The 24,716-nt window shown below is 40.2% G+C and overlaps 1 protein-coding gene across 1 annotated transcript in view; it reads right to left on the bottom strand.

Moving 5' to 3' along the window:
- The window catches only part of ANTXR1 (ANTXR cell adhesion molecule 1), a 117,480-nt gene that overhangs the window by 80,222 nt on the left and 12,542 nt on the right, over window positions 1–24,716 (bottom strand). The window contains exons 4-10 of the mRNA XM_080568166.1: window positions 23,143–23,224; window positions 21,893–21,926; window positions 19,740–19,819; window positions 18,927–18,995; window positions 16,547–16,627; window positions 9,289–9,349; window positions 5,698–5,796 (exon numbers count right to left, since the gene is read on the bottom strand). Coding sequence (XP_080424292.1) covers window positions 5,698–5,796; window positions 9,289–9,349; window positions 16,547–16,627; window positions 18,927–18,995; window positions 19,740–19,819; window positions 21,893–21,926; window positions 23,143–23,224 — 506 coding nt within the window. The remainder of the gene's footprint in view (window positions 1–5,697; window positions 5,797–9,288; window positions 9,350–16,546; window positions 16,628–18,926; window positions 18,996–19,739; window positions 19,820–21,892; window positions 21,927–23,142; window positions 23,225–24,716) is intronic.

Below are 24,716 nucleotides of genomic sequence, written 5' to 3'. Positions count from 1 at the left end.
CTCCTCACCCCCACCAGTACCAGGTCACAGTGTTTGGGAGTGAGGTAACCCTTGCAAGCAGTTCCTCCCATTGGCAACACTGCATGCTTTTGTGTCTCCATGGACAGGACGCATTGAATAGTGGAAAGCTGGTGGATGACATTCTTAGCTCTTTGAAGATTTTAGGATGTTTCAAGGAATGAATGTCTTTCTTCAGAGCCAGCCAAACTCTGGGGAAGCTGAGCCGAGAAGCTATTAGGATTTGAGAGCAGCACAGATGGCAGGTCACAGCTAGCGTAGCCACAAGTAACAGAGATAACTTTCAAGCTGTTTACAAGACAGCAAGTAGTCTTCTCTGAAGGAAAAAGTGGAGCAGCAAATCAAGTGCTGAACAGACTTCAGACAGGAGTGAAAAAAAATGATAGCACTAGTATCCCTTCCCTACCTCACAAAGCTGGCAGAACCAGTATTTAGTTACTTTTGCCTTCTATTTAGCCTCACAGTCCCGTCCTGGACTTACAATCCAAAGAGGACCATGACAAGGAAACTTGCTGGATGCCTATGGGGGCAGAGGTGAACGAAGAACAGGTCACTGAGAAAGGAGAACTGCACCAAATCTCTAGCTTCTAGAGGAGTCCCATAAACCATAGGAAGAGTAGTAGGCTGAGAGACAGGAGATCCACAAGCTTGCCTGTGATCAGCTCACTTGGAGCAGATACCTTCAGTGCTGCACATCAATTCCACAATTTGTAAACCTGAACTAGAAGTTTACTCATTTTCCAACACTTCAGCTTCCAACACTTTTTCTCTGTAAGCCACAGATATATTTTAAAACTCTGAATACAAAATTCAAATTAAGGCCGATATCCACATTTTTTCAGGCCTTTGGAACTCACAAACACTTTGCTGCAGCTCTTGAAAGCAAATTATAAAAGAACTCAAGAGCACACAATTTGGGGAAAGAGAGTAAGGATGCCCTTTCCAAGACTGTCCTTCCCACTTCTAAGGAGGAACAGCTACTGGTACGTATGTGACAACCAAGCTTCTTTGTCTTTCAAAACAGAGTCCCTGTTACAGCTTGCGCAATGGATCTGCATCCCCATAGTTTTGCACAACTCAGGTTCAACAGGCCATTTGTCTTGCAGAAGAGATTCAGAAGAATGCTGCTGTCACTGTCAACTGACAATAGTACTTCAAGACTGAGGCTACCAGTCCTAAAGTAATTCAGCTTTTGAACTGGGTAATTCTTTCTCTTCTTCCACTTCCTTTTCTGAACAATAAATTCTTCCAGTTGTGGCCGCAAGTTACTAACCGCAGATGAACCTGCAAGTGGGGAGACGGTTCAAATGTGCTAAAGAATTATTTTTTTGTGGAACCTTCATTTCAGCCCTAGCCACCATGTCCCTGGGGAGGTTCTGCCAGTGATTAATTGTTCTCACCATGAAATATGTCTTTCTTATATCAAGACAAAACCTCTCACAGTGCAACTTATGTCGGTTGCCCCTTTTCTCCTCCATGTGGCTCCTTGCAAAGAGAGAGCTTCTCTTGTCCTTGCAGATGCCCTTTAAGTACTAGAATATGGTGTTGGGGTCACCCAGGGCCTTCTCCTCTCCAGGGTGAAGAAACCTAATTCCTTCAGTATTTTCTCCTAAGTCAGGTTGTCCAGCCTTTTGGTCATCTTCACGGCCCTCCTTTGGACCATCTCCAGTCTGTCTGTAGTTTGTATGAGTTGTGGGGAGTGGAACTGGGGCACTCCAGGGGTAGGCTGACAAGCACTGAGCAGAGTGGGATGATCACATCTCGATTTCTGCCAGCAGTGTCCCTGGGATGCAGCCCAGGATCCCATTTGCTTTCGTTCCTAGCAGTGCACTGCTCATGTGTTCAGCTTGTTGTTCAGCAAGACACCCAGGTTCCTTTCAGCAAGGCTGCCCTCCAGATATTTCTTACTGAACTCAAGCAGGTGTTGTATAGGTAGCTTGGGAAAGGGAAAAAAAAGACTCCCAGAACAGAAAGTTAAGAAGAATCACAGAACGAGACTATGAACATCAACTACATTTTAGTTATCTTTTTTTTTTTTCAGTATGCCCTGAATCCCCATAAGACAATTAATCACTCCCTTGGTTGGTGCTGCCAAGTGGACACCTTCAGTTTCAGAAGCCCTGCTGTTTTTGAGCTTACAAGTCTTCCTCTTAGCAGAAGTATTTGCAGTACAGTTCACCACAAAAGTCTTTCCTTCCACAAGACCACTGCAAAGACTGTTTTTAGCATCATCTTCATCCCTGTTCCAGAAGGCACATTTCCCCTGAGCTCACATCTGCCTTTTGCATTCCTTCACATGCTGCTTAATCTCCTTCTGTGGTTGTTTAACAGTATAATGTACCGAAAATAGACTCCCCAGTAATGTTAACCCATTGTAAAGTCTCCCCAAAGAGGTTTATTGGGAGATTTGAGTGTCAATGGATTAAAGGCAATACTGTTGAGACTGCCAGTTGTACCACTGCGTATTTTACAGTCAGAAATGCAACTCAGAATTTAATTTCTGTCCTTGCTCTAATTTTATCTATTAGTCATACCACATTCTGTGCTCAGATTGTAGCTTTCAAGATTGATATGCTGTGCTAGTTTATTGTAAGTTAGAGCCACCCTCTCCTTTCACTCTTGTGATTGAAATGTTTTGAAGGTTGATCTTTAATCTAATGCCTACAGCTGCAGTGCTGATAATTGCATTTTATTCTTAGTTCTTTCAAAAACCATGACATTAGTTAATGCAATTCTCAGAGACAGATTTTGTCCACATTGGCCCAAATCCCTTTAATGCCCAGGATGTGCAGTTTCATTGGTACTACCTGCTTGTTGTCCTCCTTTGAAGCTTTTAGGAAATGACCCCTCTTTACTAATTGCTATAAACAGCAAGAGCACCAATCAATTTATTTCAACAGAAGGAAAAACAGTCTTCTTCCTAACACAGACTCCCTACAGCCTTCACATTTATCAGCTGAAGACCCTGAGTTAAAAAAAAATATAATAAAAAAAATCTGACATTGAGAGACATTGCTTTTTAATTGATTAGGATGTTACTTAGAGCAAAAGTCACATTGTAAGAAAAAATGCTCTATTTCAGCCATAATCCAAACAGTTCTTCGCAACCACAAGCAATTTGTGGGCATAACTTAACAAATTAAATGTAGCTCTTATCCCATCCCATACAGGTTACAAATCATGCTCCTGGTGGTCCTGAAACTGAAATGCTGCACACATTGACCCAATCAGTCTTCATTTAGAGCTCATCAGCAATACAAGTTTCTCAAAGGGATATCTGGTCTGAGGAATTTTCAGGACTTAAAAGAATGCCAGGTCAAGCTACAGTAGGGTAACATGGGCATTCCTAAACATGCAAGTTTAGGGGCTTCTGTCATGCTGAGTGGTATTCCTGTAGCTCTTATAACTCCCACTATCCATGCCTATGCATTTCTTAGCACAAAATACAACTGCTTGAGAAATCCTCTGGTAATGTCTCCCTTGAATTGAAAATAGTTCCTCTACAAAGTGGAAATTTTCTCACAAATTATTTGTTTGATACAAGATATTCCTGGTTCAACTGAAAAGCAGAAGACGTGCAAGCTCTAAGAATGCTACAATCTGTCAGCTTCCAGCAACCAAACGTAAAGTCTTTTGGGTTTGTACCAAGTGACTTCAGGCTTTTGATGAAAAGAAAAATTCTAAATATTTGACCAGAAGTTTGATTTCCACAGGAACCTTCTGGGTGGAGGGAGAAGAGAAGTTCTCCTGCCCAGCTTAGAGAACTGCAGAAGACTTTATAAGACATGATCCAAACAAAACTTTGGACCTGAACCCCTGGGAGAAACCAAACGTTTCAACACCTAAATGCAGTCACGATCCAGATTCAAAGAGTAATGACCACATAAGTTTTGGGTTAGATTTTATGGAGCTTAAAAGGAAAAGCATGAATCTGTGGCTTCCTGTACCCTTCTGTTTTGAAAGGCACCTGTCACCTGTTCACACATCTCAAATACTTATCTCTGTGGGCTGCACGGAAATGTTCCCAAAACAACGAATTTACCATGGTTTACACCCCGTGTTTTTTACTTGTAACAGTCTCCTTCCTTGTTCCCCTCTCCAATCCCATTTGTTCCTTCCTACTCTTTGCCCTCCAACTTTTGCTCTTCATATGTATCTGAATTAAGCAACCATGAACCACAGCCAGCCAAGCTTTCTTTTAAGTGGCACAAGATTTCGCAACTCCCAAACCTGTCTACTATTGAGGAGGCCAGCATAGCAGCACAGAAGCATTCAGGAAAAGTTACATACACTCATGCTTTTTAAATGTACCTGCCCTGAATGCTTACTGGCATTCCTCTCAAGGCAGACAGTCTTAGAGAACAATTCCTCAAAGAGCAAATTAAACAGATATTTAAGCATGAGCAAGTCCAACATTGAGCCATTAGACTTTGACATGTAAGAAACTAATTAATGCATCTATTTTATACTTAAAAGAGTCTGGACTACTTCCAAAACTATCAGGCAGCTTCTGAATAAATTCCATGATAGGCAAAATGAATTCTACTGTCATTGGTGGCATGAGCTATGAATTACTCTACCTGGTTTCCTGTGCGGGTTTGCAGGTATGCCAGATGAGAACAATAGGATCATTAGTTCTTCCAGCTAAGTGGTCCTCACTACCCTTTACAAAAACACCAGACACTCAAAGGCTAATATGGCTATCACATTTGTCAGAAAACAGCAACTCATGGGAGTTGGGCTATATTTTTCTTCTGCTTGGTAAACTCTGCAGAGGAAACTGTTATTCCAAGCTTCGTCCAGAGAAACACAGCGTTACTTTAGCCACTGTACCAACACAGCTTTCAATAATAGTGTTTATTTGAACTGCATGAACCGGCCTGCTAAGTACCACCAAAATACAGAAAAGAAGAGAAACAGATCTGACCTTGCTACACACTTAGTCCAGCAAGACATGCACTACACAGACAAGTATCGTCTTCTATATTTAGTCCTCTCCACTGCTCACATGTGTATTCACATACTAGCTATCCAAGTTGCAACACACAATACCAACAGTAGTTTTCCTCTAAAAAAAAAAATATTCTCTTTGCAATGAACGTGTTACTCATATGGACCAGATGATTATGCTTTTACCAGAGCCTGAGGATGAATGCTGGGTTTCAGAGAAGTCATAATCATCCCTAGAATTTCACTGCTTGGCAGGATCCATTTAAACTTACTTGCATCCTTTTTTTCTCACTTGTGTCTTACACATGCACAAACTGGGCCCTTCATCATTGGCTGTAAAATCCAAAGGAGCAGCTCTTTCCATCCTCACCAACTACAGTAAAAGCTTATTCAGTAAAAATACTAGATAAACTTTAATTTGGGTTCACAGCATATATTTTTTCATTGCTGTTATTTTTTACATTCATGGCAGCTCTGACCAGTACATGCCATTACCTTCCTCTTGGATACAAGCTTAACTATTCCTACCTGTCTCATAACGCTTCATGGAGCTACGTGCTGAGGCTGGCTTTCCCTCAACTTCACACCCTTCTGCAAATTTAATGCAGAAGGATGCTCCTCATCCTATAATTATTGCCTTCACAGTCAAAGTATTTGAAGATCCTAAATGTTTTCCAGGCAAATGCCTGCTAGTGCAGAGTCAGGAAAAAAAAAATCAAAACAGCTTACTGAGAGTAACCGTGTCATTGATCCTGAAACTGCAGAGTACTCTGTCGACGTTACGGGCATGTCGAAATCCATTTCCTCTCACGACAACCTGAAATGACTCTATAGCAAGAGAAACAGCAGATTATTGATCCATAGGGAAGCAAAGAATTGTCATTCAGACAAGGCACATACGTCAAGAGATTTTCCTTAAGATTTCTCTAAATTAAACTAAAATTTGCAGCTTAAACAATTTGAAATTTATAACTTTTTTAGAATGGAATTTTCACACTCTTCCTACCCCATTTTATTTTGAATTTTGGGAAAGGGGAAATAAAATACAACAGAAGCATTTTAACTGACCTTCTGTGAAAGCATTAAGACAAATTGGCTTTTCCCCTCCTATGGCTGCCATTTTAAATAGCAGTCAGTCAGTCATCTACTGCTGAGCACTGAATTGAGGTCCTTTTTGGAACAAGCAGGGCTGAACGATGAGATCATATCCTCACAAGTCTTTCAGATGACTCTTCGCAGTCCCTTCTTATTCCAGCTACTTGAACCTAGTATTGGGAAAGGTTTATGAGCTTCTTGCAGCCACCAGCATTAAGACTGCCTTGCAAGGAGAGCACTACCTTCATACTTAGATTTTGAATCCGGGCCATAGTCCCAGAAAGTTCAGACAGCAGACACAGGGGCTCATGCTCTACAGCTCCAGGTTGTGAAGGAACCAGCCCCCACAATTCCTGTTGCTGTCTAGGAGAGACATTCAGATAATCTCCACTGATGTTTCTTTTGGTGAATGTGGATTGTGCACAAAATGTTTCCAGTCCCAGACAATGCAGGAGTAATCTTATTGCATCAGAAATACCACCACAGTTTTAAAATTCCCAGGAGCAACAAGGAACTGGAATTTTCAAGACTCAAATTTTTCTCCTCACACTTTACAGTTCCCATCTTCCTTCATCTCCCTTAAGGACTCACACACGGTACTTCTCAAAAAAAAAAAAAGGCAAAAAAAAAAAGCAGATTTGCTCTGGAATCTGGGCTCTCTTCCAGGTCCCACTCATTTACAGCCAAGCTGCAAATCATCCCACCACATCTAGCCAGGGAAGCTGCCTCACAGTCCCATTATATGTTGTCCAAGAGCATTTGGGCAGAACAGAGGAGAAGAGCTGTGTTCTGGAGTGCAGGGGCTGATGAATACTTAGAGAAATAACAGAAATCTTAACTGCGGGGGAAGAAGAGTTCAAGTACAGTCAAAGAACAGTGTATCAGTGATGTCAGATTAACCATAGTGATCCTGTCTCTGCTTGGGACTGAAATGATCAGATCCAGTACACACACTGCATTTCTATGTGATGCAAAACCAAGCCATTGGGAAGATGGCATTTCAGACAGAAGTATTGCTAAAAGCTCATTACTCAGAAGTGTCTGGGACCAGTCTGCAGTGCAAGAGGTGCCTTGGGTAACAGAGTCCTTGTTCTATCCTTCAAAAAATAAACAAACTGCAACCGGTCTTCAAGACTGTGCACAAAACCAAGTAAACTTGGGGTATCGGAGCTAAACCTGCCAAATTTATCTCCAAAAGACACCAATGCAACTAACTCTCATTCAGTGACACTATCATTAGACTCAAAGTCCTAACTGGTAGAATTAGCTTCAGTTTGAAAGCAACAGAATATTTGCCCAAACTCAGAGATTAGACTCAACTGAGCTGGGAAGACCTTATTGCTCTCTCCAACTACCTGAAATAAAGTTGTGGGGAGCTGGGAGCCAGCCTCTTCTTGCAGATAACTACTGATAGGAGTAGAGGGAATGACCTCAAGTTGCTCCAGGGGAGGTTTAGGTTGGAAATGAGGAGACATTTCTTTTCAGAAAGAGTAGTCAGGCATTGGAACGGGTTGACCAGGGAAGTGGTGGAGTCACTGTGGGGGGGTGTTCAAGGAAAAAGAAACCTTTTGCTCAAGGACATGGTTTAGTGGGTGACATTGGTCATAGGGTGATGGTTGGACCAGACAATCTTGAAGGTCTTTTCCAACCTTAATGATTCTATGATTTAAGTAAGTGTTTGTGTTTTTCAAGGTTAACACTGCTCCTCATGTAAATCACTGGCCAAATTCCAATGTGGACAGTTTATATAAATCCTCTCTACATTTCCTCTCATCTGGCTTTGCTGGATGCAGCTTTACCTTATACCTAAATTCTCATTAAGACACACTGAATTGGAGTGATAGGATGTATAAGTAACTAGCAAGCATATTAGAAAGTGTTAAGTATAAATCATGGTAGTAAATCATCTTCTGGCTTATGACGTTACATAAACATCATTTTTATCACTTGCTTAAGCATGACAAATCCTCTATAAATGCGTAAAGTGAATCCTAGTTTTCATACAATTTCCTTCCTTTCCCAATCATTTATGAAACATCACTGCACTATATCATTGTCACTGCAATGATCATCTACCATTCTCAGGTAGACATAAACCTGTTTTAGAACTATTTAAATGGCCAGCCAAAATCAGAAATAGATAACTAAGAATTATAATTCTAAGAACTATAATTCATGTCAATTATGCCATCCTGGCTTCAAAACACAACTATTATAGTGACGTGCATGGAATGCAAAACTGACCCCTGATAGTTATTGGGCATTTAGCCTTGTATCTTGCATCCATTAGGAAAATTTGATGCCTCTGTAAGTTTAGGAATACAGACAGATAGTTGCTCCAGGAATAGGAAATGCACGAAGGGTGATTAAAGCAACTGCTAAGCAAGTGAAAACAAAGAAGAAATGACGATTGGCCTTCTTATTTGGAGTACCAAGTCAAAAATATGAGATGCAGAACTCGTCAGGGACTCATCTTTCTCTGCAAACTCTTCAGCTCTGCTCCCAAAATCTCTGCTTAATCAACTGCTGTACATTCAACAAACGGTTAGGAAACACTTCACAAAAACCAAATATTTCACAGAAATCTAAAGGAAGAATCTAAAATGATTCACAAGCTTTCTTCCAAAAAGGATGAGTTCTGCAGAAACACTTGCCAGGACTTTAAAGCCACCACGTACATAGTGCAATCATACTAGATCGAGCACACAAAGGGGTAGTGTGATTCACACAAGTCATCTGAACAATATTTAAATTCTAGTCCTCAGTCACTGTATCAGTCCTAAAGGCTTAAGATATGCTTAAAGCTACCTTTAAATCAAAGTTTGCTCATTTGAGATTTTGCTGATTTCTTAAGAAGCACTTCCCTCAATCCTCTAAGGTGAGAATTTGCAAAATTCTAAACCTAATCACAGTCTTTTCTGATTTTATTCTGTAATTTCGCAGCTTATCAACTTCAAGTTTGGCACAGTCTGAGTAAGACAGACTGCTTTGACTGAAAGATCATTTAGGCAAAACTGTCAAATCCAAGCCTTTTCTGTAAGAAAACCTCATTTTATACCACCTGGTAGAAATAGGAAAAATGCAAACTACTGTAAGATAAAAAAGAATTTCACCAAAAAAGTAAAAGATTTAGCTCCAGTTAATTAGAGCTCCTGCACTCTATAGCAATTAGAGAGAGAGAGATTTTAGGCAAAATAAACATCTAGAACCTTGATTTATACTTACCTCCTGCACATATACTGGAAGGCTCTGCAGCCAGAATTTCAATACATGATTTCTTCAAAATCTAAAAAACAGAAAATAAATGTCATGAATTATCTGAGAATTGTTTCTCTAGAGGCACACAGATATGAAAGTTTGAGCACTTGTTCTCATCTAAATGCTTAACTCAACATGGAAAATTGCATTTATGTCACAACTATGTCATCTTAGCTTTCCACTGTAATTCATCCATACTGCCATACATCATTGCTCTTCCACCACAAGGTATTGCTATTTAGGAAGGCAACTGATTCCCACACCAATATCTCAGCACAGTCTTGCCTGGGTCAGTGGTACAGGGTAGTACACAGACTAATTCTCCATAACAACTAAGATGCACTCTGAAGGGCTCGTGAGGCAGTGATATTGCCCTCACTTTGGAGTTACACCTTCCTCCCCAAAATTATTTTGGGGCCCAAAACTCCAAACTTTATATGAAAATATCCTAGGAATGTCTATTCTTGAGTCTCAGCAAGGGGGTTCAAACTTCTTATGTTTTTAACCCAATTTATGAGAGCATACCTGAGTAGATCCTCAAAGTCGTACTGTGATTTCACATGAAGATGTAGGACAATTGTTATAGACTTAAAGCAGGCTTGTTTCCACTTAGATTAAGTTGGCAAGAAACTTAAATTAAGCAGTATTTCTTTGTAAGGGCTGACCCTGCCTTAAACCACGTTACAAGTAGGCAGTAATTTACACAAATGCTTCGGCATCAGGCTTGGCAGACTATTTGCAAGTCAGGAGGACCACACTAGATTTGGATACAATTTATTCCCATAGTACGTTAGAATTGCTCAAGCTGTTATTTGCAACTATCAGCCTTTCCCCTGCTCTGAAGACTAACTCAAATTCTTCACTGCACACAGTCAGCAAACTTGTGACAGCATCTGTGAGCCCCTGTGAAAACAGCAGCAGTGACCAAGAGTAGTGGGTGTTCAGGATTGGGCTGAGCAGTTCCTACACGAGGCAATTCTGATCAAAATTTAGGTCAGCTCTAAGAGGCAAGTAAATGTCAGCCAAGCAGCATGACTCAAATCCAACATGAAAATTATTTTCCCAACTTTAAATTGAAACATCTGTGAGGAAAGAAAAGCAACCAATACAATAGATTCTGAAAGAGATAGTCAGGTTGTTTTTTTTTTTTTTTTTCTCCGCAATCATGGTTCTCTGACTTTTATCTAATTGCAAAAGGTACACATAGAGCCATTATTTTTTTAAAAACTTTTAAACAAAAGTTTGATTTACTCAGAAGCAGGGCTGGTGGAGACTGAAAGGGTATCAAGGGACTGAAGGAACCAGAACCATCTGAGCCACTGGCAGCCTGGCAAGTGAGGAGAAAGATTTGCAGGAACAAGATTGTACTGGAACTGTTAAGAGGAAGAAAGAGAGAGAGAGAGAAAGTCAACAGCTGAGAGCTGAGCTGAAAAGCATTAGAAGAATTTAAAAGAGTTAGGAAAATACACAGGGAAAAAAAAAAAAAAAAAAAGTGGACCGTAAGAACACTCTTCCAAAGTATCTGCAGCTTGCTATCCTTTCATGTTGTGTCATTCCTCTGCTACCCCCCCCTTACTCATTCCAGGTTCTGCTGCTCTGCATATACAACATTTTTGTCCCACAGTGACTGGCATGTCTAATGAACATAACTAAGACTTGACATTTTTCCAAGTATTTTTTCCTCTCCACTGAAAAAATGTCTCATATAAGAATAGACCCTTTTTCACATTTTTCCAAATTCTCCTTTACTTTCTGTTCCCTTCACCCTCAGCATGCCCAAACCAAAATGTTTAATGTATATTTCTTCTCTTCATTAATTTTCATCAACAAAGTGAAAGAGGAAGGAAGCAAATGATTTGGAGAACAAAAGTGTGAAAAATACAATAAATATTTTCATTTTAAAAATTAAGTAAAACCACACAAGTCTGAGTCTGAAATTCATGACTCCTATTCAGTTATTTGCAAACAAACACACAGTAAATGAAATCAGATTGGGGGGTGAAATATCAGGTGTCTTACGCAGAGCTCCTTTCCAGTTTGATCCAATTCATAAACATGTCTATAAAGCTCACCCTAATGAAGTTGGTTTTTGTTGTTTGTTTTGTTTGTTTGTTTGTTTTTTTAGTATCAATTGCAATATTTATTTTGATTTAGAATAAAAAATTTCCAATGTTCCAAGCACCTTAACTTAAAATGAAATTCAGGCAGCAGTAACTATTGCAAAAGAATTTCTTTATGTCTCTTCCTATTATAAAAATACATTGAAAAAGACTACAACTTATTTACAGTGGAAGATTCCACCTGATTGTCTGTTCTCTTGCTTTCTGAGGACTGCACAGCCTCGAGTAGGCTGTAGGTGTGTTCATTCACTGGGCTGGCTCCCCAGAAAAGCAAAGTGACATGCAATAGTGGTGATGTAATCTCCCAGCTGACTGCCTGTAAACAACTCCAACTGACTCCACATCCTCATTTCCATATAGAGAACTACAACACTGCTCCATTGCCTCAAGGCAGCTTGCCTTGAGATCAGTGCAGAAAAGTATCTGAAGCACTTGCTTGCTCTTTCTGAGGAGGCATCCCATTGTCTTTGGCAGCACGTGCTTAATGGCCAAGCTCAGCTTCCCAAATCAGTCTCCTGTTGTACTACTCTATGGGACTCCAATTATGCTCCAGCTTCACACATGCTCCTGGTAGGATCTCTTGCTAGTATTTGCTGACATGTCAAACAAAAAATGCAACACATCCTTGTGGATGTGTGAAATGGTTTTATTTTTCTGAGTTGTCTATCAGCACAGAACTGAATTTAGCATTATCTATGACTAATTTAGCTTTCTGCCAGGTGATGTTTTGAAGGCCAAGAAACCGGAGAGGTCCTGCAAGTCACCCGGGCCCTTTTAGAAACAAAGAAAAGAAAGGGAGTGAAACTCTGCAACTGCTGGTGCCTTTTGTTGGCATCCACAAGCATGCAGCCTGACTACTTCACCACAGCAGCTGCATAATATTTATAATTTTTTTCCACTGAATTTGGGAATTCTCATTAGCAAACAGGATGCTGAAGTTTAATGGAAGGTTTCTGCCTTCTCAGTATTAGTGTGAATGACCTATAGTCTAAGGCTAGGTATTCATTATCAAGCTCTGTTGGATTATTAAATAACAAACTCTATTGCCAATTACAAAAGAGTAATTTATTTGTGAAGTGTTTCCTGCCCAACAATATCTGCATGAACTAAGAAAAATAAATACATTTAAGTCATTTTTTTTAAAGACGAATTTGGGGGAAGCAAGAAAAAGTAGAAAGTGTAATTACAACCACTGAAAGTAACAACAAACACCATCCAGGTGAGACTGGGGTTCACAATCCTCTTTAGATGGGCAATCTAGCTACCTAAGCCAAGAGGTTTGCTTTCCTGACTTTCTCTTTGGCCTATGTAGAAAGCTTGGCTCTGAAGGAAGACAGATTCAGAACATCCATGTGAAGCTCCTGCTCTGAACTGCCCATTGTTTGAACAGCTAGCTCAGGATGAGTACATAAATCACCATGTTTCTCATACTTGGTCTATCATACATTCACACTGAATTCTCAAAAAAGTTCCACACTACACAGATCCAGGACTGCTGTTTGTCCCAGAAGACATTTCTGTAACAGAATTATTTGAAGATAATGTATTTCCAAGCTAAAATTTCTTGCTTGAGGGCAAATCTAAGCAGACTTGAAAAATACTGGAAGCAGGAGGACACCACTGGAAGATGGTATACAGGAGATTAAATGTAAAGAGATTAATAATTTGCACCATTTATAAGGAAAGGATGCAGTCTTACAATACAAACTAGTTCATACTATATCATTCCTCATACATCTTAACTGCTTCATGAAGGGCCCTGCAGCTTTCTCAGTGAATCTTATCTAAGGGACCTGGGATTATGTCTCTATTTGAGATACGCTTTGTGGTAGGGCCACTGTTTAACACATAGCAAGGATCAGGGAGTATTCTTGCTCCAAGCCACTGCTCTTTCAGTCAGTTTGGGTTAAAGGCTCAAAAGAAAGCAATGACTGGATCCTGTCCTGACTCTCATGTTGCTTCATAGTTCGCTGCCTCCAGCACTCCTATCAAAGACATGGAGCAGTAGAGGAACTTGAGTTTCATGTTTTCCTTGTAAGACTTGCTCTGTTTGCTTTCAATTGACAAATTATTGTCAATTGTCCACAGAAGTTTTTCATAAAAAAATACAACACAAAGAAAAATAACAAATTACTCAAGTTCCTTCAACTTTTTTTTCTAAAATTACAGCAATCAGGTGTCCAAATCTCATGGCTCTTTCAACATGAAAATGGTCTCCTGTGAAGACCACTTGAGGCCTGGATCTAGTGGAGTCCCTCAAGAGTCAGTAGTATTCAATATATTCATCAGCCTGAATGAGGGAACAGGGTGCACTGTCAGCAAGTTTGCTGATGACACTAAACTGGGAGGAGTGGCTGACATGCCAGAAGGTTGTGCTGCCATCCAGCAAGACCTAGATAGGCTGGAGAGTTGGGAGGGGAGAAATTTAATGAAATATAACAAGGGCAACTGTAGAGTCCTGCATCTGGGCAAGAACAACTCCAGAACCAGTATAAGTTGGGGACTGACCTGTTGGAGAGCAGTGAAGGGGAGAGGCACCTGGGGGTCCTGGTGGACAGCGGGATGATCATGAGCCAGCACTGAGCCCTTGTGGCCAAGAAGGCTGATGGCATCCTGGGGTGTATCAGCAGGGGTGTGATTAGTAGGTCGAGAGAGGTTCTTCTCCCCCTCTACTCTGCCCCGGTGACACCACATCTAGAATACTGCATCCAGTTCTGGGCCCCTCAGTTCAAGAAGGACAGGGAACTGCTTGAGAGAGCCCAGCACAGAGCCACGAGGATGATTAAGGGAGTGGAGCATCTCCCTTATGAGGAAAGGCTGAGGGAGCTGGGTCTCTTTAGCTTGGAGAAGAGGAAACTGAGGGGTGACCTTATTAATATTTATAAATCTGTAAAGAGTGGGTGTCAGGAGGATGGAGCCAGGCTCTTCTCGGTGACATCTAGTGATAAGGCAAGGGGCGATGGGTGCAAACTGGAACACAGGAGGTTCATCTTAAATAAGAGAAGAAACTTCTTCATGGTGAGGGTGACAGAACTCTGGAACAGGCTGCCCGGGGGTGGGTTGTGGAGTCTTCTCTGGAGACGTTCAAGGCCTGCCTGGATGTGTTCCTGTGTGACCTGATCTGGGTGTTTCTGCTCTGGAAGGGGGATTGGACTAGATGATCCTTCAAGGTCCTTTCCAATCCCTAACATTCTGTGATTCTGTGAAGACAAATGCTTTGTGTACATCAAGAAAGAGGTGCTTTGCATGGACAATGAAGGACTGAGATAGCCTGTTTTCTGGCAAGAACAGGTATCTACAGATTCTTTACTTTTCCACTGAATAATTAATTTCCTTCTTGCCATTCCATTTACACACCTTTCTACACAGCCTATTGCAATCCCAGGAGTTGGACTCTATGATTCTTGTGGGTCCCTTCCAACCCAGGATATTCTATATTCTACAATCACTCCAGTGCAAAGCACTATCTGCTTTATAGGATATGTGCTGGAATTCAGACTCTCTGGAAGGGATGAGAGAAAGCATTATCCCCATATGACAGTGCTACCATGCTTTCAGAAAGAGATCAGGTCATAGACTCACTACTGTGCAATTACTGCTTATGACCCTCCCTTTCAGGGCTGATAAATCAGTCAGCTGAAGTGGTTCTTGATTAAGTTCCTAGAGGCTGAAGTCTTCCTATTCTCTCAAACACAACTGGAAAGGGAGTCATAACTGCTTCTGGAATTCATTAAAAACAGCTGCAAAGGGAATGCAGGGCTGGGAAGCAAACTCATCTATTTTGTTGCTTTCTTAAATGACATGCAACACCTGATTGTCTAAGAGAATTGAGGCAGTAGTCCCACAGTTGGACAGTGCCAAGAAAACCAATACACAAGGGATTCCTTCAACATGCAAGAGCACTAGGGAAAATCGTGCCTATGCTGAGGGAATAGGTTTTTTGCATGGTACTACGTGGTCAGAATAGTTTGTAACTGCAGTAACACAGAAATCTGAGACACCCCCCCTGGTGAACCTACCCTCCCTAGCCTCAAGCAGAAAGTTGTACATTTCATCTGTTTTATCAACTCAAAAAGCCTATACCAAAATGAACAAAACACATCCCTAAAAGGAATTCCCATCCTTCTTTGTAGCCATAGTAAGCAATCTAATTAAAATGGTTATGAGCAAAGGAAAAGAAAAATACTGAAAGTGATCTGAAAATACACTGTTTTCTAATGATCGTTTGGAACTTTTTACACTTAAAATAAAAATGGCATATACATCTGCTCATATATTCCTTTTCCTGCTCTCTTAAGGGAGGCCCTGGTCCTAAGTGAGACAGGATTATGCCACTCAAAGTTTTAGATCTAGAAACAGAGATGCTTTACGAAGCTCTACTGTTTACCAGTAGAGACCACAGAACTATTTGCATGACATGTACACAAAACACAGGAAAGTGATCAATCCATGCAGCCTCTCCACTTGTCAGGTGAACAACTAGTTTATCCCAGCCATTCAGAAATGCACCAGCTCTTATACAGTGCACCCAGCTCCTAAAGGAAATGCCAGCAGTTGATCAATATGAATTGAGGAACATAGGTCTGAAGGAAAAAAAAAATAATGATATCAGGAGGCCAGATATGGAAAGCAGTTTTCAGGATTTTGGCATACGTAACAGGATCCCTTCTGTCATTCTAATCAGGTCAGCTGTGCAGCACATCCATCAGGACAGAAAGGACACTAATCAACCAGGAAGATGGAGATCAAAAAGTGCTCTAATGCCTCATATGGAGTGTGCTCTAACATGTTTCTGCTTACCCACACTGGGGCAGCCATTTTATAAATTGTCACAAAGTACCTAGTAATATAAATTAGGTGTGTTACATCAAGAAGCAAGATATATGAAGATAAAAATGGGCTCAAAGCTTCCTGTATTTTGACCTGTTTATAAACTCAATCTTGAAGTAACAATATTAGTACAAATAAAGGTTTATTTGGACCAAATGTTTAAGTGATTTATTAGCAGTCAGTGGGTCCTTGTGAAAACAGGAAAATTAAAACTTCAACTGTGCAGGTTAACAAATTAACAGGCATGCATGCAAATACACGCTTAAAATACTTACAGAATCTATGATTCCCTGAAGGGCTTCAAAACCATCATTCACTGGAAAGACATGATCTTTGCTGTCGGCAATTCTAGCCAGCTGACAGAATGGTAAAAGTAAATAAAACAGAAATGAAAAGAATGAGATAAATTAGCCAGTAGGCAGAAAAACTAGAGTTCTTCAGAATCACTTACTTGCAAATTCTCTAAGTACTCTTTATGGATTGCTAATGCTTTACAGTTTGTCAAGTATTGAAAAGTTCAGCCTGACTGATTTTAGGAAGCTCATTACAAACTTCCTAAAAACAGAAGGAATCAGAAAAGTCTTCCTTAACTTTAAAAACAAGACAGAACACAGCTTCCACCGATGTTCAGAGCCTATGACTCGTTAGTACAAAAAACCTGCCTCCTACATGACTATTAAGCACCCAGCACAGTAACTCTCCAGCCAAAATAGCACAGCACCAACATGAGAGGCAACAAAGCTGATACAGCAAAGCACTTCAGCACATACATCATTTAAATCAAGGAACTAATCAAAATGATCCAGTGTTTTTTCCCGTAGAGAAAACTAATGCAAGTTACACACCTCCTGGAGGTACAGGCTTGATTCACCCTTCCTGTCAGGACAGAGATCAGACCACTTGTACTAGGCTCAACCATTAGAGAACAGAGAAGAAAGCAGGGAGATAACAGGAGATATTGTCCAAGTGGAGGAAAAGGAAGCAGAAGGGCATTTGGAATCCCACATGGCAAGGAAGAGGGCCATTCATGAGGTGGTGGTGGGAAGAAAGAGAAGGAGAACTGGGATACCACCTGTAAAGGGATGCATGCAGGTTCACTTGCCAATAGTATGAGAAGGGTTAAGGCAAAATTGCAAGCCCAATTCAGAAATAATGAGCTCTCCACACATCTGCTGGAGCATAATCAAGTTTTACTGCTGCAAGGCTGTTTGTTATAGTAATTCTCTCCCATGGCACAGGTAGCATCACCCAGCAGGCCTCTTTGGCGTTTCCTGTAGCATTGCAAATTGGAGGCAGCAGACTAGCCACACATTCCTCCCTAAACCCCAGTGGCTCCACCTTTCCCGCTCACGTCACTCAAAACTTCCATTTCTCAAGCGAAATACCCAACTGCCAACCTCAAGGTTTGAGTACATGGAGAAATATTCCAGGCAGCTTTCCCCTGCCTACTCCATGTAGAGTACTAAAGCTGCTTACTGCTTGATGGCACAAGATACAGTAGTTTCTCTTAACCAGGATGTTTACGGCTCCTGGAACTCATTTCCCATAGTCCACCTCCAAGTGCCTTCTGGAACATCAGTCATGATCGTCTAATTCCAGTTAATTTCTTCAGCATGTAAATAACTTCAAGGATCAGCTGTCTCTGAGATCTGCCACCTTAGATCTAGTCTTTGCTATTTTTATTCTGTCCTTGCTTTTCTTATGATTTGTTTTTCTTATGATGGGCAACACTAGCATCTGGTTTTGATTCAAAGGAGATGGCTCTAAACTATCCTGTGAGATTTCCTTTTGAGAACAGAGGGTTTAAGCTTGGACACTCACCAAGAAGCACCAGATTAAAAATCCTTCAGTCTCAAAATGAAACCTGCAATAGCAAGCAGCTTCCCACTATCCACAGTGCAACAACAGGTGCCCTACTTTTCCTAAGGTGTGATGCACTGGGGCAGCTACCTGGAAAGGACCATTTTCAGAAATCCTGGACTCTGCTGTAGAATTTCAAGGAAGACTGAGCCCCCATTCAAATGGTGTTTTGCAATTTGTTTTGTTTCCTAATCCAAACAAATAATCAGAGTTTGAAGCTTTGTAAAAAGAGCTCTATTCAACAAGTTTTTCAGCACTCCATTTATGAGCTGTACAAGACTTTCACTCATGTTGGAAAATGATAACGTCAATGTTACGCTTGGTGTGAAATATTATTCATGGATGTACTAAAATTCATGATGGATCTAGAAGACATTCTGTCATTAATGGGGAGAAACAGTAAAACATTAGTGTCACTAATGAAGTTGATTTTTTTCCATAAAACTGAGGCATTGCCACATAACAGTTTCTCAGTTTCTCAAGATTTTCTTTCACATAACTACACTGTAAAAAGCAAAATCCCCACAACCCTCTGTCTACAGCTTAAGCCATACTGATTTGATATTCGTATCTCTTCCCTGCTTTCCCCCAACAATTGGCAAGAGTTGCTGTGGCATACATGGAGATAAAGATGGAAGGGGCTTAAAAGCAACACACAGAGCAAGGAACTTCAGGTAGTCACTTTAGATTGTCAAACAGCCAACAGAAAGAGAAAAGAGATTCATGAGTGTGTGCCTGTGTTCAACATGTACCCTTGCCAAATACCCCAGTAAACACAGTGAGTGCCTTGTTTACCTGGGTCTCATTGAAGTCTTTCACACCAACACAGTATACTGTTGCTCCCAGGTCTCGTGACCGATTAGCCTGGAATAAGGAAAGGTAGGACGACATGAACAAGAAGGAATGCAGATTTCTAAAAGGTCTTAATCATTAATTTAGGCTTTATCCATAAAATGAGCAATGTGGTCATGCCACAAACAGACGTTATCTGCTACTAGAGTACTATTTGCTTGGTAAAACAAAACCCAACATATTCTGTGTTTCTTTTTAAACCTAATTATCTATTTGTTCCTTCCCAAACCAAAAAATATATAACACTTATGAGCTCTCAAGCAGTATGTTCGCCTCTAAAAACAAATGTATTTTTCTTGTGTATTTTTGATTTCAGAAAGAAACATTATTAGTGGAAATTTCGTATTTGATCATCTGAAAGGTTTTTTGATGCTACAGAAAATTACAAGACATTACAGAAAATGAACAACATTCATCCTTTTTCTTTGGTCTTTACTTTTTGTGAAGAAAAGAAGTCTAAGTGAGAAGATCCAGGGATCTTCCAAAGCATTTTAGTAAATTTCAGCTGTGAATTATTTCTACCTCCAATGTCATTTTAACTGGAAGTTTTTAAAAACCCTTTCTTCCTATGAACAGTGACAGTTTTAATGAGCCAGATGTATTGCTACTGTTAATGTTTATCTCTAAGATTCATGTCTGAAGAAGGTGAAAGTGAACTTTTGTCACTAGAAGAAATATCTCCCCTATCTTTTGCCTTAGAAGCAGTGTAAAACCAGATACTTTGCTGTTCCCTGGCTAAAAATGTGCAAGACTTACCTCCCTCTCAGAATAAAAAAATAGGTCTTCATGGAGTTCTCCATCTGTTAATGCAATGATGACACTTGCAGTTCTGTAACCTAAACACACAAATTTCTTTAGTCCCATGTTTTGAGTCGCGTTTGTTAAATTATCATAGAAAACATCCTGCTAATGAGCTGTTAGCTGTTAGCTAGCACCTAAAGGAGTAGAAACGGTTACCATCAATCCCATATCCTTACTCACTTCAGCCAACTAATTTTCAGAAGACATGAACTTCTGCACACTTTTTCCACTTGGGCATCTGCCTACACCACCAATTTTATACCATACTCTTTTGACAATGATTTTTAACTGAAAGTATCTCATACCTATTTCAATATTTCAGACCAGTAGATTTAACTGCAGCCATCAAGAAAAAGTATGCAAAGTGTCCTTAGTTATTCCTAGTTTTATTAATGCTGTCAATTCAAGAAATCCAGAGAGTTTCAGCTTGTGATGAAAAGCTGAATTGGGGTTTAAATAGATTTGGTAGGAAAATGACCTATATTCTTCAGTCTTTCCATGTAACATGTTTCAGCAACATGGTTAAAGGTTGCAGTCTGCCCCATGAATTGATTATAACTTGGGTTTTACATGTTTATGTTAATTTTCAGGAGCAAATTGAATTAAATCACGTTTCTGACTTACTACTGATCTAAAGGAGCTCTGTGGGTATATCTTGCACAAACACTGTTATGGAAAGTTAATGGCTAAGTATTCTGAGGCATGTAAATTATCAGTCTTAAAACTTCTTCAATAATCTAGGTGATTTTCCTGCTACTATGAGCAGCTGTGCCTTTAACACTGTTGCTGAAGAGCCAAAATTCCACGAACCAAATTATTCTGAGATGATTTCTTTTGGGTCTGTTTGCTTTTTGATCTCAGATGTAAATTTGCATTCAGCTTGTGAATTCAGGCACCTGAAGCCTGTACTGTGTTCTTGATACCAAGGAACAAGAGACTGAAGCAAGCAGAATGTCCTTTTGCAATTCTGAATTCACATCCATCTCACAGTTACTGAAGATCTGGATACCTAATTTTTCTTGGTGCTACTCAAAATTCCCCCATTTTAAAGAATGTGGTAATCATGCAACAGGAAAGTAAAGTGTTTAACAAACAATAAGCAACATGCAGTGTCGTTCAAGTTGCAGATGCCTAATTGAAGTGTCTAGGCTTTCTGTAAGAGGTTGAGAAAGGTGAGCACTTCTTGTACTAGCTCAAGAGCCCCAATAACCTCTGGAGATGCCTTTCTCCCTCCATTGACTACTGCAGGAGCCTTACAACCTACTGCAGGTAGTATAAACATTTTCTGGTGGAGCAAGGACAAAGCACGAGTAAAGACAAAACACACAGGCCAACGTTGACTTGAGGACCCAGTTGTCCACTGCTTCTTGCAACCTTTCTATATGTGGCAACCTTTTGACATGCAATATGTAATACCAGCATATAAAAGCAGTATCAATCCCAAATAGAATTGTTCTAGGTATTTATTCCAGTCTGCTGCAGTCTTATTTTACAGATCAGTCCCAAAGCTGTGCAGACTTAGTCACTATTTCATTTTATTCATGAGTGGCCCTGAAAAACCACTAGGACTGGTTTTCTATGCAAACTTCTGGTCTCTTATCTTTTGGTTTCCAAGTAAAGTTTTATTTCTACTTTGGTTTTTCCCAAGTAGAATTACAAGGAAGGAAAGGACAAACATTTTTGCCTTTGTCTGCACTTACTACTAAGGAATAAGTAAGGATGTATGAATTGCTTTTTGGAAAACAAAACAAAACAAAACAAAAACATTTACCTAACAGTATCTCCACAGACTCATGTTTCAAAAGGAAGAAGAAATGGTTACCTGAGTCCTCAAGCAAAAATAACAGATTGTACCAGATAGTTTTGATATGTACCCTCAGTCAGCCTGGCTTCTCACTTTTGGCCTGAAATGCATTAATTTCAGCTCTGAACCCTTAAAGATCTACCTGTTCTTTTTCCTCTTCAGGAGCAACTACCCTGAAGAGCACTGAATTCCTGTAAGAACAGGAGCCACCCCCTACCTTTCTTGCAGTGAAGCTGCATTTCAAATCAATTAAAGGTATCAGTCAAGAAGGAAAAACATTCAATGGATCAGGAAAGTCTCTCACCATGAACATTTTCATAGTAAATCTGTTCACTTGCCTGAAATTAAATCAGAAGATTATTAGCAATAAATAATACTTTGTGGGCATCTACACATGCACCAGAAAGAAAGAGAAGATGGCAGTGAGGATGTCATGTTTGCAGCCTACAAGATGACATCTGCTTTCAGAAATATCAGTTTCATAGAACAAGTTTCTTGCCTGTGGCTTTGACTGAATTACCTCAAGAACGTTCCGAAAGCATTAATTCAAACCAACCCTAAGACCACTGGTCAACGGTAGTTTCCCACTACTCTATTTGGAAATCACATTCACCTTCCTAGTTGAGAAACATCATAAGTCCATTAATAAATATTCTCCAGCATATCTAGATCAGCTACTCTAACTGCAAAGAAACCAACTGCAGAGAGATATCCATATGCTCCTATTTCCTGCTTTACCTATGTACAAGTGTATTCCACGATGCAGAAAGACAAATGCTTCAGTGTGCCAAAATTAAAAAGTAGTCAGAAACTACCCTGAATATATTCAGTGTATGAATTTCCATCCTCTTATAAATTTAAATTTGTTTTTGTTTGTTTGTTTGTTTTTGCAATCATCTTGCTGAGTTTCTGAAGTGGAATTTGGTTTTGAATTCCTAGTTAGGTGCTAGCATCTCTGTCAGGTCACCTCAGTTTTTGAGGTGTGTTCAAATGCATTTTTTAGTAGACAGTTTTCCAATCCTCCAAAATGCAAGAGTAGTGCAGAAAGGGGAGGGGGTTCCCCTTGCAGAGGTTTAGACAAACTCCTGACCTTGTAAAATATATAGAAGACTGGAACAAGTTATAAAAGAATAACTTTTGTACATCATTGTATACCCCTAACAGTGAGCAGGTTAAAGTCATGGCCTCAAACCCCACCTAACTCTAAAAAGCCTACTATAGCATTCACACAGCAGGACTCTAGACAGCCTTCAACCCTTCATGAGCATGGTTCCATGTGGGACTGTAATCCCAATTCCCTCTGCACTAATCCTAAACTGAAGAAGCAGCTCCACACAAAGCTGGAGGCAAAAAGAAGGATAAGTAGTAGGGTCTGCAGCTCCCTTATCCCAGCTCCAACACTGAATGTGTACACTTCAGCATACCTAATGCATAACAGGAAAATAGTCCCACTTACCCACCAGAGAATTATTAAACAACTTTTTTTTTTTTTTAAACATATCCTGAGAAGCACCCAGACGCAGTTTAAATGTACTATAACACACATCTTGTTACCCTTTCAAATCCTTCATGCATGTATGTGTCACCTCCTGGAAGGACTTTCTGAAGTTCTTCTAGACCCTGGCGTATCTGTTCCCTGAAAGGAATGCAGATGCATTGTTACCTCAGAGATCAATTTTATGATACCCAGGTGAAGACATGCATAGCAGAATCAGGTAGAGAGAGGGGAAAAAAGAGTTAACCCAATGTTTACATAGGCGGAGGTAATGTCTGGATAGATACCTTTCTAAGGATGTGGAAAATGGAGCAGATGTATTTTTTATGAGTATTCCCACAGCCTGGAGAAAGCATCACAACAGCAGCATATCCTAGGTAAATATCCCTATATTTCTCTCCAAATAGATATTCTCTGTGCAACCCTGGTCAAACTTGTGATGCAGAAGTAGAACAGCTGACTTGCACCTGGCCCATATTCCTCACCTATACTCCCTGGCTTGACAATGCAAATTAATCAAACAGCCACAAAAACGGCACAAAACCTAGAACAATCCTGGTAACCTCCAATTTATTTGGACACTACAACCTTCAGCTCAGTTCACACTGACATGAGGACTGAAGCTCTCTCCATTAGTTCATTATGACTCAGTGTATCTGCTCTAATCTTTTAGAAACCCCAGGCACAGTGACAGATCAACTGCAGGCTAAATGGGATGGGCCCTTGTCCTTCCACTGAGTTGCAGAGACCAAACTCTGGAGGCCAAGTACATGCCAGAAGTCTTTAAAACCAAGATAAAATCCCTGCAATGTGTTGGGTGTGTTTCTGAGCAAGCTGTGGTATCTTCACAGGAAATGGGTAATGTCACTGCATGCAGGGCCACATTAACATGGCCTGAATGCCAGAAGTCAGTTTTCCCCCTGCATATGTTAACTAGTTTAGAAAATCCAGTTTGTGTGCTTATCATGTACATAATCTCACACTTGCAAGGCTGATTGCAGCAATGCATTAGCTATTAGCTGTTATCCTATCCCAAGCAATGCGCACAGAGAGAAAAGAGCATGTGCTTTTGCAGTGGGTTGAATTATCAAACACTGAAGAGTTCATTTTGTCCCTGCAATATCCCAAGCCAAGTTAGACTGAGCTATCAGAGGTGGGCTAGTAGCAAGAATTTCCTCCATTCAACTACCACCCTCCCACATACCAAGCCAAATTTGAATATAAAATCAAGAGCATTTCCTATGACCATATCTATTTTTCAAATGTGAACACTAAACATTAAAATAGACAGCAAAGGTATTTAAAACACATAACCCAGCTTCTTTAGATGCACACTGTTTATCCAAAAGGTGTATTAATCAGCCTCAAACAATCTTCATGCTGATAGACCACATGAAGGCATGGGGAAGATGGAAAAGATTTTGCCACTTCTCTACTAAGAAAGGACTGGCATGAAGCCCACACCTTGTTTTTCAGTCCTCTGGTTAAAAAAAAAAAAAACAAAAAAAAACAAAAAAAAAACAAAAAAAAAAAACAGCAGCTCTCCAGTCAGCTGGCTTTTGACTAATATCATATCAATATATATCCTGTTCCCAGTCAACATTTCTAGGACAGCTGGACAAATATGAAATAC

Source organism: Anser brachyrhynchus, assembly GCF_964034855.1.
Source record: "Anser brachyrhynchus genome assembly, chromosome: 26".
Taxonomy (NCBI): domain Eukaryota; kingdom Metazoa; phylum Chordata; class Aves; order Anseriformes; family Anatidae; genus Anser; species Anser brachyrhynchus.
This window is presented reverse-complemented; position numbering and strand designations above follow the sequence as displayed.